Source organism: Acomys minous (genome assembly GCF_964271855.1).
Source record: "Acomys minous genome assembly, chromosome: 4".
Lineage (NCBI taxonomy): Eukaryota > Metazoa > Chordata > Mammalia > Rodentia > Muridae > Acomys > Acomys minous.
In genome coordinates this window covers 74,729,219-74,748,388 of record NC_140486.1, presented here as the reverse complement: position 1 = coordinate 74,748,388, position 19,170 = coordinate 74,729,219, and the positions used below count along the sequence as shown (strand labels likewise).

Below are 19,170 nucleotides of genomic sequence, written 5' to 3'. Positions count from 1 at the left end.
CCAGTTTAGGATTTTGACATCCAGGAATGTAAAATCAAAAATCTAATGTATTGGCTTTAGCAATAAATTAAAAGGACTATAAATGAAAAGGACTATAGACAGACAGTTATAGTCATGTGCATTTGATTTATCAAATTCACCTCACCCCTCTCATTATCTTCAGATTTTCCAAGCTCAAGTAAGATGTTCTACAGTAAATGCCTTGCAGGACTTGGTTTAGATGCTTAGTAACTGTTAAATAAGCTAATTGTATGCATTAAACTGAATATTAAGTATTAATAATGCACAATGTATTAAAGCTCCCTGATATATTGACTTGTATGTACAGGATGTAGAGTGTTATATTTTATGTACTCTTTCTAAAAATATTATGTTTCTTTTTTAACATATACGTTTATATTATTACACATGAGTAAAATAAACTACATACAGCAGGATGCTGACATCCTGCACACTCCATGTTCCAGCCGCAAGCACCTAAGTTGCTGTTACCCATCAGAACAGGAAAGCTTCCAGGACAAGATTTTAGAAAGTTTCTGACCCCAGTTGATCCAACAGTTCAGACTGTCTCACACAGGACTCCTATTAAGCCTGGAACTTCACAACTTATGAAATATGGACTGCATGTGTCATCCCTGACTTACTTAACCATTTTCCCCAATTTGGGGGCGGGGCTTCAAAGGAATTATTCACCCTAAATTAGCCTGAAGAAACCTTGAGAGGACACCATCCCATTTCCTTTAAGAGGGGTTGGATAGGTCTCTGTTTACTCTCTTGGTCTACAGATGCTTATATTTATTGGGAGTTGGTTATAAGTATTATTGGTCTTTTACAGAGAGGAAACCAGGTTTGACTCAAGGACGTATCTCTTTTCCTTTATCTTTCTTTTGTAGGTAAGGAGATAGGAGCTGAAAAGAAAAGGGGATATAGAAATATAGAAGGAGAATGGAACAAAAGATAGATTATTGAATCTACTCATCTCAAAGCCCTAATTGTTACTCACAAATAAGGTTATTTTTTAATTCAATGGTATTGAATTTTGTATATTGAAACAAATCATGCTCATGTCAAAAACTAGTCTAATTTTATCATGTACTCTTCTTAACTTAAAAGGCTAACTGAAGTGGCTACCTCCTATACCTAGAGAGGACTTCCAGTGGAAGGAGGACGACTCCAGCCCCCCCCCCCAAATCATTTGACCCCAAATTTATGCTGCCAACAATGTTTGGAGAGAAAAAGATGGAACAGAGATTGAGGGAGGGCCCAAATAATGACTGGCTCAACTTGCGATCCACCCCATGGTAGAGAGCCAACCGCTGACACTATTAACAACACTCTGCTATTCTTGGAGACAGGATCCTAGCATAGCTGTCCTCTGAGAGCAGGCACCCAGCCGACTATGGAAACAGATGCAGATTCACAGCTAAATGTTAGGTGGAGCTTGGGGAGTGTCATGGAAGAGTTGGGGGAAGGATAGAGGGATCTGGAGGCGACAAGAATTCCATAAGAAGATCAACAGTCAACTAACTGAGGACCATGGGGCCACACAGGGACTGAACTACCAACCAAAAGCCATGTGTTGATGGACCTAGGTCCCCTTCACATAAGTAGGTGATGGACAGCTTGGTTTTCAAGGGTCCCTAGCAATAAAAGCAGGGGCTGTTTCTGACACGGATTCTGTTGCCTGATTTGGAATCACTTTTCCCTAACTGGGCTGCCTTTTAATGCCACAATAGAAGAGGATTCACTTTAGTCCTGATGTGACTTGACGTGCTAGGTTGGGTTGGGAGCTGTGTGTGTCTCCCTTTTGCTGAGGAGAAGGGAGCAGGACCAGGAGTAGAGGAGGGTGGGGGCTGCAATCAGGATGTAAAGTAAAAAAAATAAAAAAATTTTTTAAAAAGAAAAGTCTAATAAATATTATTTCGTTCATATTCTTAGTTTGCACTCATTCTTTCCTTATGTCTAAAATTATTATGCATATGTAATTTATATGTAAGTAATAGATACAGAATAAATTATAACATCATAAATATATAATCTAAAAATACCTTGAATGATAAAACAAGAGGCAATTCACACAGGTTGTTTCTAGGTTACTATTTGACTAGTAGGATAATTAAACATGTTTTATATGAGCATATTGATTGTCCAAAGTAATGGATTTCTTCCTATTCTTCTGTTTTGTAGCTAGGATTGGATTTGGAGACTTGGGCCTGTTAAGCAAACAGTCCCTGAACTGAACTCCCAGCTCTACACATTGCCTTGCTGACCCTTCAGTTGCTGCCTCCTCTGTGCACTGTTATTACTGTTTTAGTGACCAAAAGGAACAACAGAATGGATTTGCACATTTGATTTTATAACTTGAACATTATCTACTCTATATTACTAAGGAAAGCACTTCAAAATGAAAATAAAAATGAACAAAATATATGTATGTATGGAAGTCTCATAATCAAATCTATGCTTATTCCAGCATCCCAGGGGCTGGGACAGGATGCCTATATGTTCTAGGACACTTAACCTACAAAGTGAGCTCAAGCGACTCAGCAAGGAATGAAGCTTAGCAAGACATATCTTAAAAATAAAAATAGTAGTTCATTTTGGAATTCGGTCACCCCCAAATTAAAAGTGACTTCAAGTATATATTATCAATTACAGTCACCAGTATACATTTGGAACTTACTCCTGTTATTTTATATCCATTGATAAAAATACTCATATCACCCTAACCACAGCCCCTGGTAATCTATAGCTACTGTTCTTCGACATTTTAAAGTTCCACATCAGGTGAAAGCATCTAGGATTATGTTTTGCTGGGGCTTATTACTTCCTGGTTATTTACCAGCATTTTCTTATTCCTATTTTAAGGATATACCAGTTTTCTCTGGAGCACTTTCCAGAGATTGATCTAATCAAATCTAGTGTCCTTTGTTTGAAATAATATCAAAGTGTCTAGAAAACATGATCTAAAATATACAGAATTCACTAGGACACATACCTTTTTCTGCATATATGATGCATCATATTTTTAAATGATGTATTACTGAGTTACACAATTAGAGCATATAAAGGGGGAGGAAGTCCCCCTCAGGCACAGTCATAGGGGAGGGGAGTAAGAGGAAAATGGGAGGGAGGGAAGAATGGGAGGATACAAGGGATGGGATAACCATTGAGATGTAACAAGAATAAATTAATAAAAAAAATGAAAAAAATGACTGAAGTTCTTGCATGTAAATATGCCAGTTAAATCTGTGAGCAGTGACAAAACAGGAATCTTTCATTATAATATTTTATTATGAGTGACTGTAAGAAAAAAAAGATCAACAACTACATACAAGATTTCAAAAGAAAAAGTGGAAAACATTCTTTATATCACTGTGACAAAACAATCAGCCAATTTGGATTTGTTGTTGTTGGGATTTTTACAGGTTAAAGGGAAAAAGGCTCCTGTGGCATGCCAGTTAATCTTTCTGGCAGAAGACAAATATATGGCTTGAATGAAGGTTGCCGATTTTGATCTAGAGTTCTAAAAGTGAAAATCCATTAGCACCATAACATGTGTCATTTAAGCCCTCCCAAATATTTGCAGGTTCACCAGCAATGCAGAAAAGAAGCTCTGTTAAAAGCATTTATACCTATGATGAAGACAATTATGAACTGAAAGTACTCCTTCAAGTTCCCACACTAAAGTCTATTTTCTTTTTTAGATTATCAACATTCTATGTGGTTAAAATGGATGAGATCTGTAAGTTTTGTCAAGTTATACATAATTGTGTGGTCTTCTAGGGCTCAGAATTTATCTGTTCTGACAAGTTGAGGTAGTTGAAATAGGGAGGTCATTTCTAATTTTGATTTGCCTGTCTGGGAAGTAATGATATTCTTTTGCTGGTGAATATGACCTTTGCTCGGCAGATGGGCTAGAGTTCAAAGAATTTAACACAGTGTTATCATAAAAGTGTTGACGTTTATTTATTATAGCACCATTGAGACATTTTGAAGTTGGAATTGGTAAAAAAATAAAACAAAAGCATTTGAATTGTATTGGGTCAGTGAAACAGCAAAAAATTGTACTCATTTTTTGTCAAATTATACTTTTTCCAAAAATTTGGAAATAAATAACTGGAATTTAGTCAATCGCTTGCACTGGTTCACAAGATTAGAAGAAGAGGAACACAAGAATGCATTTTTTTGTTTTACTGGGGCTTCAGATAGTTTGACTTATAAAAAGCAAACAGGGCCAACGTCCACACCAAACTCTTGATCAGGACCACCGACGTCATAGGGAGCGATATCTATGATGGGTAGTCTCATGGCCTTGCGTGTTCGGTACTCAAAGACTGTTTTGCTCCATTCCCCGGTGTGTTTCTATTCAGAAGAGGAAAAATGTGTAAGAAAAACTCATGACATTTCAGTTACTTGATACTTTTCTTAAGTAATCATATTGGAAAATTGCCCTCTGCTCTCACAGAGCAATTAGTGCACATGGAAACTTCTAGGCACATGAAAACATCTGTATTTGAAACTTTAATGATCTCAGTTGATAAATAACATTGTTAATCACAACCTAGTAAGACTCAAAATTAACCCAGAAGGGAGCATTGCCACAGGCTAGCCCATGCGCAAGTGTAGTTCTGGTTGTTGCTGCCACACTATAGTTAGTTTACAAAGATGTGGGCGAGTCATGCACCGCAGGGGTGGCTAGAGCTAGAAATGAGTGCCCCTTTTAATGAATTATGAGGAAAAAATAGATCTTAAATAAGACTTCACACCTTTTAAAAAGCAGTTACATTTAATGGGCTTCATATAATAAATATTATGTATAATGTACAGCAAATATCTCAGTTATCAAAGTTTTTTTATGGGTTTAAATTTCAATCACTTTCATTTAAACTGTTTTCTATCTAGAAGTTAAGGTCTATTCAATTTTCATAATACTTAACATTTTGTCTAACAAATACGTAGGTGTTAAATATTTCCTGTCACCCGGCAGCTTTTATCTCCCTTATTGTTTTTAGTTTTTCTTCCCGATATAGTTTGGATGGTTAGGCAGCAAATTCTGATCCTATTTGCTATCCTGCTTGCAAAGACATTGCTACTTACCGTACAGCCATCCTCTAGAACTGTGTAAGTGAATTTGCTGTTTCCTTCAGCTTTGAATTCCCCTTCATTTGATCCCATCAGCTTCAAAGACTTCTTTACATTGCCACTGGCTTGGTCCATGTAGGCAATACTGTTCTTGCAATGGTACGTAATGTTCTGGGAGGCCCGGCTAGAGAGAAGCCTGAGGAATGCCAGCTGCACATCAAGCACATCTTCAGGAAGATCAGGATTGCCATAGCTGAACTGTAACATGAAAGTAGTACATCAAAGGGTGTGCCTGAAACCTCAGGTACAGGACTTGTGCACTTCTAGCATGGATGTTGGACTATAACCTGTTCATATGCAGAGGTAAACGCCTTAGCAAGTTAAAGAAAGATGCTCAATTCAACTGACCTAGTATAATTTAACCTTTTATAGGCATAATAGTTTTTCCAACCATGCAAGTGTTCTGGGTATTCTTAGTTAACATGAACAAAAAAGAAGGAAAAATCAGGTAATTGTGCATATCTTGGTTTAAAAAGTATATCTATTATTACCTGGAAACCACCATTCATAGATTCTCCAAACCAAATGTGCTTCTTCTCTGCACCAGAACTTGTCCACCAGTTCTTCCGTGGAACAGTCATGGGATTTGCATTTATGCATGTTTCTCCAGTTTCCATGTTACAGAATACTTTGATCGCATCCAACTTGCAACCTTGGTTAGGATCAACCCAATATTCTCCTGAAAAGTCACCAAAAAAGATAATGGGAATTAGTTATAAAATTCAGAAGTGGAGCCTGGATCAGAGGATTTGCTTGTTTACTTGGTTCTGGGTACTGAGGACTAATGTATTTATATGGAATATATAGCATAACTGGTCGATATTTCTGAAGTAAAATCCTACTAAGAGCCACAGAAGCACTAAAATAAAAAATACATTATTACCATTGACTGATGGTGTTGTATTTGTCTAAATCTTATCTTTTAAAGATAATATCAATCCAGATTTATGGCATCATATTTTAACTTAATTGATACTTATTTCTTATTTTAAGTAATGCCCAGAAGTTAGTCTGAGTAAAAGCTGTGGTCTATATAGATATTTAAAAGCTTCAAAGAATTTTGAAGTGATATTTCAAAATGTGAAAATATAACAACTAATTTCATATAATAACTATATTGTCAGTAATGAAAATAAAATTAGACATGCCATAGTGGATAAAAGCATGAGTTATTTAAGAAAGAAGTTTGAATTTAATCATTAAGTTTATTAAAATAAATTTTAATGAATATGTAATACAAAATATGACCAAAATCAAAATCAAATATTCAAAACAATAAATTATTCATATCTAATCATGGGAATAAAATGATACATGTCATTTGATAATTTGAATCGGTTTGTTTTTGTTATTTAGAAATATTTGTGTTAAATTTTCTGTAAAACTGTCCTTAAAATTTCTTGTATTTGAAATATTTTGTAGTTACTTACATCTTATTTTAAATACACTTACTTTAAATACTTCAAATATTGCTTTTCCTCTTTAATATCAAGCATTTTAAGCTCAATTAACAACGTTTTGATGGTATAATGGCTTCAAAATATTTTCCATCAGAAACGTTTTCTTGGTCAAATTCTAATATAGCATATTTTTCTGTAGGTTAACAGCCACGAGCGAAAAAGACTGGAACATACCACTCTTGAGTTCAGGGTGGCAGAATTTCAGGTCTCTGCAATTCCGAGCAGGGTTTTTCCTAGAACCATCGGGACTGATGAGACTCTCTATTTGTCCGTTAACAGATTTGAGTGAAGACATAATCTCCTCAGTGTTGATCTTAAAATCCAATGGGTCATCTCCATAATACGGTGCGAAACCACCAGACTTTTCACTTCCGACTCCAGCAATGGCAGCGCCCCCACCACAGCAGGGACCAGGTGCACCTGGGGGTCCGGGTGGGCCTGGAGCTCCAGGGTGGCCTGGCGAGCCCTGTGTAAGTGAAAATATGAATCATTCAGCTGTTTTGTTTTGTTTTTGGGTCTCCACTGAAGGACTGATGCACTCGTCCAGGAAAATTAACTATCAGCAATCCACTTATGTTGTCATAATTACTTTAATTAAAAATATCTGGAAGATTTTGTAGTCCGATGATTGTCAATTTATAAGACATATGATTTATTACAAAAAGATATTTCATTCTTCTTATGTAAGAATAATAGGATTGAGCACAAACTAAATCATTTCCTCTGTATGTAGCAAGATGTAAGCAAACAGCCCAGAAAGCACAATTCAAATACTGACATGAGAGGGAATAAAACAAGGAGTTTAGTTTCTGGGATCAAATTTCCCATTATCTTTTTATCTTTGTTCTAGTGACTTACAGGTTTTTAATTTGTTACATATATGCTTGTCCGTACAATGGTCTGTTATTACATTTGCTCCAAACTGTAGCGTATGAAGGCATTAGGCATAATTTTATCAGTAGCAAGGCAGAAATTTTATGTATATGTGTGTGTGTGTGTGTGTGTGTGTGTGTGTGTGTGTGTGTGTGTATGTGTGAAATATTCCATGTTACTGTGGCATAAAAAGTCTTAAAAGTCAAGAATGTGTTAAATCAACTTTCATTTTCTAAAGTAAGCGAGTATACTGTCTACCTCTGTTTACACACAATGCAATGTTGGTGAAGCATTATACTGCAACAAATTAAATCATGTATATGTAAGCAATGTCTTACCTCAGATCCTCTTTCACCTCTGTTTCCTCGAGGTCCTGGAGGTCCAATTGGACCTGGATGCCCACTCGTTCCATCTTTTCCAGGAGGTCCATGTGGTCCAACTGGTCCCTTAAGAGATGAATATGATGTTATAATTCCAGAGTTTATTCCTAGTGTAAACATTTTCAAAATGCATTCTCTGATGTACTTAAGGACACTTACTCTGGGACCTGCAGGCCCAGGACTACCAATTGCACCCTGGTGACCAGCAGCACCCTGGAAAGCAAGAAGGGAGAGAGACCAGTGAGGAGCTATCCAGACTTAGACAAGGGACTCTTTAAGATCAGTGCTGAATGAAATGATCATAATAAAATAAGCATTTCTCTTTCGTGTCACTCTTCCATGACAAACTATTATTTCAAATAAGCTCTTGAGTTCATGTGTCATCTCTTGTAATTCATTTCATTATTCATGCTATGAAGAAGAGCTTCTAACAGTGGACGCACTTACAGGAGAGCCCGGGGGACCTGGGTTGCCAGGGAACCCTCGATGACCTTTGATGCCATTTGAGCCACGTTCACCAGTTTCACCTTTGTCACCTCGTGGACCTTGGGGACCCTATAGAAATAAGTTTCAAATTAAGGTCTTTATTACATAGACATATTGAGAAAGTAAAATTGAATTTATAATAATAAATCTGTTATAAGCTACAGAATTCCATTAGCTTTATAATAATATTATATATCATTCTATTATATTTAAAGTAATAAATGTATTACATTGTATAGGATTCCATTAGCTATAAATTCCTATCAAAACACACTTCACAAATGAAATACTGAAGAATGTTTCTGCTTTAATTTTGGACTGATAACTGCAGTCCTCACAAATGATGCCTATATCATCTGCATGGAACCGATAGAAATTGAATTGTATCATCAAAAGAAAGTTTATACTTTCTTCTGTCATCTTAACTATTTTCTAGCCATTTCAGAAAGCAACAGAATGTTTCTTATACTTTTAAGTGAGTTTTGGAGCACAAGAGTGCAAATGTCCAATACTTACAGGAGCACCCCGAGCGCCAATAGGACCCGGAGCACCAGAAGGACCAGCAGGCCCCTAGGAGGCAAACAAGCAAGTCAGTTACGGCACTTGAACTGAACACTGTTACTGATTCAACTCCACTTCAAAATGTTGAGTATGTAGGGAGGACAGGAGGATCAGAGAGTAATGGGGGAAGAGAAATATATATTGTAGAATGGATTAATTAAAATTGTAATTAAATTTTAAAATGTAATACAATAAACACTTCTGAAGTTTTCCCAAAATGAAAATAGTTTTCTTTGAAAAATTACTGGCTTCGTTATGCTTTGATCATAATACACATACTGTTACTGAAAACTAATATTGCTTTATCCTTCATAATCTGTTCCCTTCCTCCATCTTTACATGGGAATCTAAACAAAGAAAGCAGGCGAACCCCTACTTTGATGCAGCTAATGGTCAGGACTTTCTCCACAGTTGGACAGAGAGCAGGGACTAACTCTGACATGAACTCTGGTGCCCCATATTTGACACCTTCCTCTTGGTGGCACTCAAAGAAACAAGTAGGCTACCAAGATGAGACTTGATAGCCTATCACCATAAAGTGTGGGAGGAGGTCCCCTGAGGTCTATGAGGGGAATAGGGTGAAAGTGGGAGGGAGGAAGGAATGGGAGGATACAAGTGATGGGATAACAACTGAGATGTAATCTGAATAAATTAATTAGAGAGAGAGAGAGAGAGAGAGAGAGAGAGAGAGAGAGAGAGAGAGTAGGAAAAGAGTTCTGTTAAGTCTGACTGCATTCCCACTGTGAACAGAAAGCTGCCTCAGGTAATACTGACAGAAATCATCAAGGCAGGAGTAACATCCTAGCACCCCACACCAGCCTCTTTTTGAGGGACAGGGGCACATACAGAGAGAAGCAGCAATTGGAACTCACTGTTTCTCCTCTGTCACCACTTTTCCCAGCTGGACCAACAGGACCAGGTGGGCCTGGATGACCAGGAGCACCCGGGGCACCAGGAGAACCATTTTCACCACGATCGCCCTGTAACAAATTCACAGATGTCACATAAGTATGACAGCCATCTGCTATAGTTACTTAGTCTACTGTACGAAATTTTGTCATACCTTGCCACCAGGAGAGCCATCTCGACCCGGCAGACCATCGGATCCAGGGTTTCCCTGGTTATAAGAGAGTGGGGGAGCGGGAGAGCAGATGACTTGAAATTATCCAAGTACTATGCAAGCCTTTTACTCTTTTTAAAGATAATTTCCAATTTGTATACAAATATTAGACACCATTATGGTAGTTTTGAACAAAGGATCCTTTAGTAAATTTTCCTTTCCTCTCATGTCCCCATTCCCTTGCTGCCTTTGTCTCCCAGTAGAAGTAAAAAGTTGATTTTGGGGGCAAGCATTCCATATACTACAATGTGGCTTAGGTTTTTGTAGAACCACAATTCTTCGGCAGATGTGTAGGATTTCTATTTTGCTAAAATTTCACAAGGCAATATAAGAATACTTACTTAAAAAAAAAACCCTAAAGTGGTATTTCCAATACAGCTAATAAATAATTTTTGAAAAACGGAGACCTAAATTTATGATGGAAATCTAAAATTAATCTTTGTTTAATATTTCCACAGTAAATACATCTCTCAAAAATTACATACCACCCTGTTAAAATATATTTGTTAATATAAAATATTAATTAAAAAATTAAGAATAATCACAAAGGAATAAAGAACATTTTTATACAAAATAGTATCTTGTAATTCTATTAACCTGCTTCCTAAATTAGATAGCTGTTGCATTTTCTTCATTAATGAATTTATTGGTAGATATTATGAAACATAGACCTTTATACTATTCTATCTTACGGGAAACACATGTCCATGTAACCTAGTTCTCCTTACCTCTCTGACAATCAGTCTTTATATATACATATATATATATATATATATCATACATTAATTTTTAGTGGACTTTTCTTCAATACTTGAATTTCAGGCTGGAGAGATGGTTAGAGGATCTTGCCTCTAAGCCTAATGACTGGAGTGCAATGTCCTGGGGGCTATATGGTGGAAGGGAGGGAACTGACTCTTGAAAGTTATCCTCTGACCTCTATGTCATGGCTCCTATGTGCTCATGTGTATACACAAAAACACATACAAATTAATAAATATAATCTTAAGAGACAATATATTAAACAATTTGAACATTAGCTGACTGGTTGAACACTTTTCCTGAGTTGCGACTTACATCCCTTCCGGGTTCACCAGCTGTACCAGGCTGACCAGGGAGACCTTGGGGTCCAGGAGGGCCACGTTCCCCATTATGGCCACTGGCTCCTGGCTTTCCGCCTTCACCCTGTGGAATAAGAAATAAAAGGCATTTCGCTTTATGACACCAACTATGGGGTGTTACCAGATTGCTTTATTTTGGAGGGTGAAATGTGTTGTACTCTTTTTTTTTTTTTTTAATGACTTGAAACTATGCCTTTTATATGGGAAAAACGAGAGAGTAAGATTTTTGGAGTTTCCCAATTGTTCAGGGATTCAGAATAGCTAAATGTTGTATTAATCAAAAGACATTTGATTATGAGGAACAGAAACTTTCAATACAGTGAGAAAAATCATGCTATACAATCACCCCGGTGACCATTACAATCAAGACACTTCCTAGATATTTAATGACTGTTGAATTTATTGTTATTATTTTCTGACATAGTTTGGAAAAGGGTTCACAAAGTGTCATATTATGAAATCCGATATGAACGGAATTTTGTAAACTTATTTGCTGAATGCACACTTCAGATGTTAAGCAATATTATGCTATGTTAATATCAATGAGAGGAAAACAAGAGAGCAAGTTACTTTAAGGGGTGGGCAATTAGCATCAATTACAGTGTCAGATATTTTTGAGCTGAAATAATTTCTCCCTTCAAGTTATAGTGGACAAACTAAAGAATGCTCACAGGTTTCCCAACAATGGTGTTTGAGAAAGCAATGTTGTTTTTCTGTGAGGTTGGCTTATTTGCGTATATATTCAAGGCTTGTTCCTCACTTGCATTGTCTATTTGTTTTGAAATGATTTAATAAAAACTTTGTTTTTGCAAACCCCAAAGTGTCAAGAAAGATAATTTACATCTTGACCAGAAAGTTTTTTATATCTAATACAGTGAAGAAATCCCTATACCTATGAGGGAAAGCAAAATTCCAATGCAAAATGACCACACTTACCTTGATACCTTGAGGCCCAGGGCTACCCCTAGGACCTGGCATGCCTGGGGGTCCAGCAAGACCTCGTGCTCCAGTAAGCCCTGCGATTCCAAGTGGACCTGGGGATCCCTGTTGCAATAGATAAGGAAGATTCAGCTCATTGTTACCCGGTTATATTTCCCTTATTAAATTTGTAATCAGAATATATGGTCTATCAATAAAACAACAAAAGAACTCACTGGAGGACCCTGAGCACCAGGTGGTCCCTTCTCTCCAGGTTGGCCAGCATCACCTTTTGGTCCAGCTATTCCAGGGTTTCCAGGGGAACCACTGTTACCTGCAGGACCTGGAGGGCCGTCCTTGCCAGGAGCACCACTAGGCCCTGGGGGCCCTGGGTTACCCTGCAAATAATTGAAATTTAAACATACTTAAAAAGTTTTTTTGCTTTCTTCGCCCTTTACTTATTTTCAATTTTTATATGGGATTTTGTAGATGGCAAAGTTTGATAGATATGAAAATATCACTTTCTAACCCTAGATTTATGGAGTCTTTCTGTAAGGTACATTGAAAAGAGAGCGGAAAGAGCTTACATTGTTGCCAGGAGGACCAGGAAGACCGCGTCCACCAGGAAATCCAGCAGCACCCTGTTGAGATGGCAGTATACTCATTAGTGCAAAATAGAACACAGAAATGTAAACACTCAAATATGAAGATAAGTAATGAACCAGTAACCGAGTTCTTTCTTGAAGTCACTTATGGTTTGCCTGCTCTCCTTTGAATTTACACATAACTACCAAAGACTGACTGTCATGTTCTGTGGCTCTAGTGTGCCTTTACATTGATTGGAATCAATAAATCTGTTCAGTAACAGTTCATAGTGTGATAGTTAAGAGAATCAGTACTCACAGGTCCACCGGGACTGCCACGTTCACCCTTCACACCCTGAGGACCAGGGGGACCCTAAACATAAAGGGGAGGAAAGGCATATTGAGTACAGCAGCAAAATTAAAATTTGACAAAAGCATTAAGTATGGGGAAACCAGTAATGCTCCTGTAAGAGATTAAAATAGCTCACCTATGATGATATTCAAACTACTGAAGCCAAAATTGAAATTAAGAACTCTATTGATTATATATATCAAAGTACAAAATCATACATGAAATATTAAATTACTAATGAGCTAAAATGTCTTACTGGAAGGTTTAGCAATAAGACTTACAGCAGGTCCAGGTCCTCCAGGGGGTCCTGCGGCTCCGGCAGGGCCTCCTTCTCCCTTCTCACCAGGGGCACCCCTTTCTCCTTTACTGCCCGGTTCACCATTCTGGCCCTGCACATAGCAACAGCGACAGACTGTGAGTTTATCCTTCACAGACACTTGGCTTATCGTTCCTTCTACTTAGAACATAGCTCCTTTTTTTTTTTCTAAAGTTGGAAAGATGTTACTGTGGTAAGAAAAGAAATATGATTTGCCATTAGAGAGAAAGTGTTCCCGAGGGCTGTGAACTTAACAAAGAGCATCGTGATGGTGCTTTGCCTTGTTGCCTAAGCATAAAGGAAGATAGATGTTCGAGATGTCTAGAAATGGGATAAAGTAATTTTGCAGGGTAAAGTGGCTGAAGAAAGACTGGAACCAGAGTAACTTGGGTCTGCTAGTTTTCAGAAGGAAGATAAAATGGGCATTGTGACATGCATGCTAGACGCCCATACTTACAGGAGCACCGGGGAAGCCGGCAGGTCCGGGAGGCCCGTGTTCACCTCTCTCACCCTGAAGGAAAAGATACTGTTAGTCCCAGTGGAGGAGGCCTTCCCCACAGGGGCCTATACGTCTAATTTCACTTTAGTGGGAAACGTGCTAACGCAGCACACATAGCTTAACCTAGAAATCTTTTTACTTATGAAAATAAAGAAGAAATAGCACTAAGACTGTTGATTCCTTCTGTCTCTGAACTTGACATCACTTGCAACGAATATATCTTCAAAGTGTTCAGACACTTACTACATTTAAATATATAACCTCTAAGTATAAAGTATTTAAAATTTGGCAAAAGGGTAAGACATCAACTAATACATCTAAAAAACCACACTTGCTGTAGCTTCGTCTTGAATATCAGGCTTTTTCAAAGGCAAATGATTTTTGATTTGGAAGAAGCTTTTGGCAAAGTTTAAGAAATGCTCATTTAGAAATACATACTATTTTTCAAATTATGTACTTTCCCCAGAGTTATTCAGGGAATAAGGTGCCTTTAGATAATCTCATGTGTTTTTTAACATTTTAAAAAATTGTTTTAAACTCACAGAACAAGGATCAGAGTTCTAGGAGTGAAGCTACTAAAACAAAGCTATGGCCTGTGTGGGGTTGGGAGTATGTTGAAAATGACTTTAACACTTACAGGGCCACCTCGAGGTCCAGCTATACCTGGAAGTCCAGGAGCACCACCTTCACCCTGAGAAAAGATCAAATGATGTTGTCACTGTTCTGTAGCTATTAAGTAAAAGATTTATTTTGGTTTCCAATAGTGTGGTTACCTTATCTCCAGGCTGACCAGCTGGGCCAGGGGGACCAATAGGACCAGCAGGACCCTGCAGAGAAAAGGGTTTTTAGTTTTGAAAAAAAGAAAGCCCACGATTTCTTTTATTGAGCAAGTAGAGTGTACAGACATTTATCTATTAAAGTGGATAGGGTTTTGTTCTCTCGTGGATCAAATGGCATGTTCATTGCTATGCATAAAAATAAGAGTCTAGTAAATTCACTAGTCTGTGATAATGATTATACAAGGTAATTTAGTTAACTGAGTTCATTAATTCATTCTTTTTTTCACATTTATCAGAGAAGATAAATAGAATGTGATATAAGATATTATGGTAATATCTTTCTAAAACTGTATTTTTAGCAATATTAGTTATTTGATTTTGTTGATACATTATGATAGTCATTCCTGGACTTTATCTTATCAGTAAGGATTCTCTCCATCCTTGGGGAATGATAGATACAAGATAAGAATTTAAACAGTCAAATGGCTAGTGTCTCTTTAATGTTCAGAACATGATGACACTTGGTCTCATTAAATGAGAATAGTGTCTTGAACTATTGAAGGGTGAAGTAGGGCATACCACACACCGCATATAATAAAGGTTCATTTCTCACAAGTGTGAATACTCACCCTTGGCCCATCCTTTCCAGGAGCTCCGTCAGCGCCCGAACCCCCTGGTTCGCCCTGCCAAACAGAAGCCAGTGTCATCAGACAAAAACATCCTCAGCGAATGTTGACCGAGAAGAACAACTCTCAGGATTTTATGGGATTGGTGTTGGTATTTTTAGTAATAGTTTTATAGGACTCTATCTCAAATTTCATTTAGAATAAAATAATATTTTTGAAAATAGTTTCTAATAATGCAGCTTTTCTTTAATCTACAAGGTCTGTTTTATAATAGAATCAAGATAAAACAATAAGCACCTTTTCACCCTTTGGACCAGGACTCCCAGGACCTCCTCTCTCCCCTGGCATCCCTTGTAGACCAGGAGGACCAGAAGAACCAGCAAGACCTGGAGGACCAACAGGGCCCTGCAATGAAGAGGCATGTGGAGGATGACAAGAAAGCACTTGAAGAGCATCTTCTACAATCTAGGGGATTTGGAAACCACAGTCACCTTTCCTCCTTCAGGGCCAGGGGGTCCAGCTACACCTCTAAGTCCAGGAGTCCCTGCAGCTCCAGGGGGTCCACGTTCTCCAGGGGCTCCAGAGTCACCCTAATATTGAAAATGTAGTGTCAGCATTAGATTCACACTTTCAGAAAGAAAAGCACTGCAAACTATATAATTTCAAGTGTATCTACTAGGTTTTTAATTTATAATTCTTAATAGTTTTGAAATTTTTATGAGTATAAATCTTTGATCAGTTGTTTGAGAACAGGAATCTTGAAGAATGTATAAAATAAAATGTGTGTTTGTCTTGATTAAAGTAGAAGTGTCTTTTAAAATAATTACTGTTATAATTCATAGACATAATGTTTACACTTTTCCCACCAGAACAGTTCTCTATAGGGAAACATCAGTAGTGTTTCGCCTCCAGTGGCTCAGTCTGTGATGCTTATTAATGTTATTGAAGTAGAGTATTCAGTGGAGCAAATTCAATGCATTGAAAATGCTTTCAGTTTGCTTTGGGACTCTATGCAAAGAAGTTTTGGTTTTAATGTACTTTTTAAAAAAAGTTCCTTTAGTCACTTGCTCCATAACATATTGAAAATGTCAAAGAATAAATTACCTTGCCTCCCGGAGCTCCAGGTGCACCGACCTCACCCTTTGGGCCCTAAGAGGTCAACATCATTTATGGTAAGCATTTTCCAGTACGCATTACACAGGTATAAGCAACCTCAACATCTGCCATGCATATATATTGTACAATTGTTTAAATCTTGAGGCTATCTATGCACCATAGTTAATTCTGTTGTTTTTTATAAAATTTAAACTGTGTAAGTGGCATTATATGTAATTTATCTTTGTTTTGTTGTTGTTTCCGAGACAGGGTTTCATGTAGCTCAAACTAATTTAGCCAAGAATGACCTTGAACTTCTGATAGCCCTACACACCTCTCTAAAGGAAACACGAACATTCTGCTAGCGATCTCAGCAAGGGTTTCATACATGCTAGCAAGCACGCTGTCAATTGATCTGCACAATCAAAACTCAGCTACTAGCACATACAAAGTTAATAATAGATAGATGAGTTTTATTTTTTCATTGAATTGTTAATTTTTTAAAAATAATGTGAAACTTACTGCTTCGCCCGGTTTCCCGTTTTCTCCTGGAGGACCACTGGTACCAGGTATGCCCTATGAATCAGCAGAATTACACTGTGTGATCACTTCAATTATGACTTTGTGAAAGCCTTTTACATGTAAACATGTTTTATAAGGTAGTTCATGACATGATTTTTATTTATTTTAAGGTACAAAATATTTGCCCTATTCAAACCAGTGACACATAGAACATAGTTATTTTGTCTTACAAACTTGTGATCATATCTATATTTTTTGTTTTCTGTATGTACAGGTGTGCTGATGGATAAGGGCAGATGAAATAGCTATATGGACCTTTTTATTATAAAATAAAATAAGTGTGTACATGTAGAACTATAGGAGTTTAATACATTTTTAATAACTTTACATGTGCATTCTAGAATAGCCATAGAAGAAACTACTATTAACATTTTATTTCAGGATGGAAGAAAGGCTTACAAATTAAGTTTCACATGAACCTGTAGCACGGTCACAAAAGTGCTGAAATATATTTATGCAACCAAAATAGGTGTGAAAAGGAAATATGGAATTGTCTGTTAAAAGCTAATACCATTTGAAGAATAAGCTCTTACCTGCAATCCTTGTGGACCAGGGGATCCAGGTTCTCCCTTGTCACCAGATGGGCCCTATATTGAGAAACACAATTATATATTCCATTGAAAAATTGCAGAATCCCTTCTTAGTTAGTCTGAAGTTCACTTCTACGCAGGCCTACTACTTATTTTAAAGGATAGGAATATTAAGAGTAGGGAAAGCTTGGAGTATAGAAGATACTCACAGCAAACTAAGTACAACATATAGTTAATATTAGCATTTAACATAAAAATAAAGTAAGGAAGTCTAGTAACTTCTTGGTGAAATATTATGATACAGTGGCCTGAGTCTTGACACTGTTCTCTCTCTATCCCACCTCTATCTTCAATTATATGAAACTTACAGTAGGGCCTGGGGGACCCTGAGGTCCAGTTTCACCATTCTTTCCAGCAGGACCCTACAACAGTGACGAGAACAGAATTAATACATGTAATAAAGGATCATTGAGACTGCAGATGACTGAAATGATTAGAACCCAAAAATAAACAAAAGCCACATACTGGAAGGCCAGGACCTCCAGGGCCACCTCGTTCACCATTCTTGCCAGGCGCACCCTAAAGAAAAGAGAAAGGGTTTACATAGTCAAAAAATCATTAACCAAAGTCCAAAGCCCATTTTTTGGTCCTCCTACAAAGCAACATCATACACATCCACCCATAGCCAGTTATCGATTAGTTCTTTTTTTATATGCTACTCAATTTTCGCATATTCTTTCATGTTTGAAGAAGAGGCTAAGTCTTAGGTCTCTTTGCACTTTCATATAGAAGCCAAAGCCCATCTGTCAAGCATTTATTGAGGAAATTAGTGACAGAACTTACATCATTTCCTTTAGGACCGGGGAAACCCATGACCCCAGGCTGACCCCTGGGACCAGATGGACCAGGAGGACCAGGGCGACCACTTTCTCCTTGACTTCCCTAGTAAGAAAAACATCTACCTTGATGAACAAATAAACAAAGTATAATATAACAAACTCAGCCAGAGCCAAAGTATTCATTCCATTTACTACCGGGCTTGTTAAAAGAAATGTCATAATTGTACATACGGGAGGTCCTGGTTTCCCATCATTGCCTGGTCCTCCTGGGCTTCCGGGGACACCCTAAATGAAAAACATAGAAGTAAGATGACATAAAATGAAAAAGCACTACATACTTTATTTGCACAGCTTTGAAATTTCCATGTTTATATATGAAGCCTTGTAAATATACCCCACTTTTTTTGTTTAAAAATGTATCTTAGTAAAATGTTTAATTTTCTTTTTTTCCTTGCTCTGACTTGTCCTATGTTTTCTTAAAGAGATTTGATTTGTTTGCTTTGAGCCTTCTCGAAAGTACTGTCTGGTTAAAGGTGTCCTCAATACGTCATCAGTTTATATTCTTTCTTCTCACCACATCACTGTTTTGCTCAAACACATATGTTTCCTTACCCTTATTCCAGGGGTTCCTGGGGCTCCGTCTCGGCCAGGCTCTCCAGCCACTCCTCTGGGCCCTGCAGGACCTGGGCCACCCCTTTCACCAGCAGGACCCTACGTTGGAAGATAACAAATCTTAGAGATTTTTGACTGACTTAGACGCTGACAATACTTAATCTAGAACTACTGGAGTTATTTGCCTTCCAGAGGAGTTGTTGTGGTGTTGCTGAGTTCTGCTCTGTAAGATCATCTTTTTTAGTTTGGAATATCATCTTGAAAATAACTGAGGCAACCATGATGAATATCTCGT

The 19,170-nt window shown here is 37.5% G+C and overlaps 1 protein-coding gene across 1 annotated transcript in view; it reads right to left on the bottom strand.

Annotated features, from left to right (window-relative positions):
* Positions 1-3,944: 3,944 nt before the first annotated feature.
* The window catches only part of COL3A1 (collagen type III alpha 1 chain), a 37,408-nt gene continuing 22,182 nt past the window's right edge, over positions 3,945-19,170 (bottom strand). Inside the window, exons 22-51 of the mRNA XM_084778273.1 lie at positions 18,876-18,974; positions 18,495-18,548; positions 18,268-18,366; positions 17,950-18,003; positions 17,793-17,846; positions 17,428-17,481; positions 16,835-16,888; positions 16,322-16,366; positions 15,709-15,807; positions 15,515-15,622; positions 15,221-15,274; positions 14,586-14,639; positions 14,450-14,503; positions 13,771-13,824; positions 13,279-13,386; positions 12,965-13,018; positions 12,649-12,702; positions 12,298-12,459; positions 12,080-12,187; positions 11,100-11,207; positions 9,969-10,022; positions 9,778-9,885; positions 8,861-8,914; positions 8,306-8,413; positions 8,018-8,071; positions 7,817-7,924; positions 6,780-7,071; positions 5,637-5,824; positions 5,101-5,343; positions 3,945-4,365 (exon numbers count right to left, since the gene is read on the bottom strand). Of these exons, the coding sequence (XP_084634399.1) occupies positions 4,219-4,365; positions 5,101-5,343; positions 5,637-5,824; positions 6,780-7,071; positions 7,817-7,924; positions 8,018-8,071; positions 8,306-8,413; positions 8,861-8,914; positions 9,778-9,885; positions 9,969-10,022; positions 11,100-11,207; positions 12,080-12,187; positions 12,298-12,459; positions 12,649-12,702; positions 12,965-13,018; positions 13,279-13,386; positions 13,771-13,824; positions 14,450-14,503; positions 14,586-14,639; positions 15,221-15,274; positions 15,515-15,622; positions 15,709-15,807; positions 16,322-16,366; positions 16,835-16,888; positions 17,428-17,481; positions 17,793-17,846; positions 17,950-18,003; positions 18,268-18,366; positions 18,495-18,548; positions 18,876-18,974 (2,886 nt within the window). The 3' untranslated portion in view covers positions 3,945-4,218. The remainder of the gene's footprint in view (positions 4,366-5,100; positions 5,344-5,636; positions 5,825-6,779; positions 7,072-7,816; positions 7,925-8,017; positions 8,072-8,305; positions 8,414-8,860; positions 8,915-9,777; positions 9,886-9,968; positions 10,023-11,099; positions 11,208-12,079; positions 12,188-12,297; positions 12,460-12,648; positions 12,703-12,964; positions 13,019-13,278; positions 13,387-13,770; positions 13,825-14,449; positions 14,504-14,585; positions 14,640-15,220; positions 15,275-15,514; positions 15,623-15,708; positions 15,808-16,321; positions 16,367-16,834; positions 16,889-17,427; positions 17,482-17,792; positions 17,847-17,949; positions 18,004-18,267; positions 18,367-18,494; positions 18,549-18,875; positions 18,975-19,170) is intronic.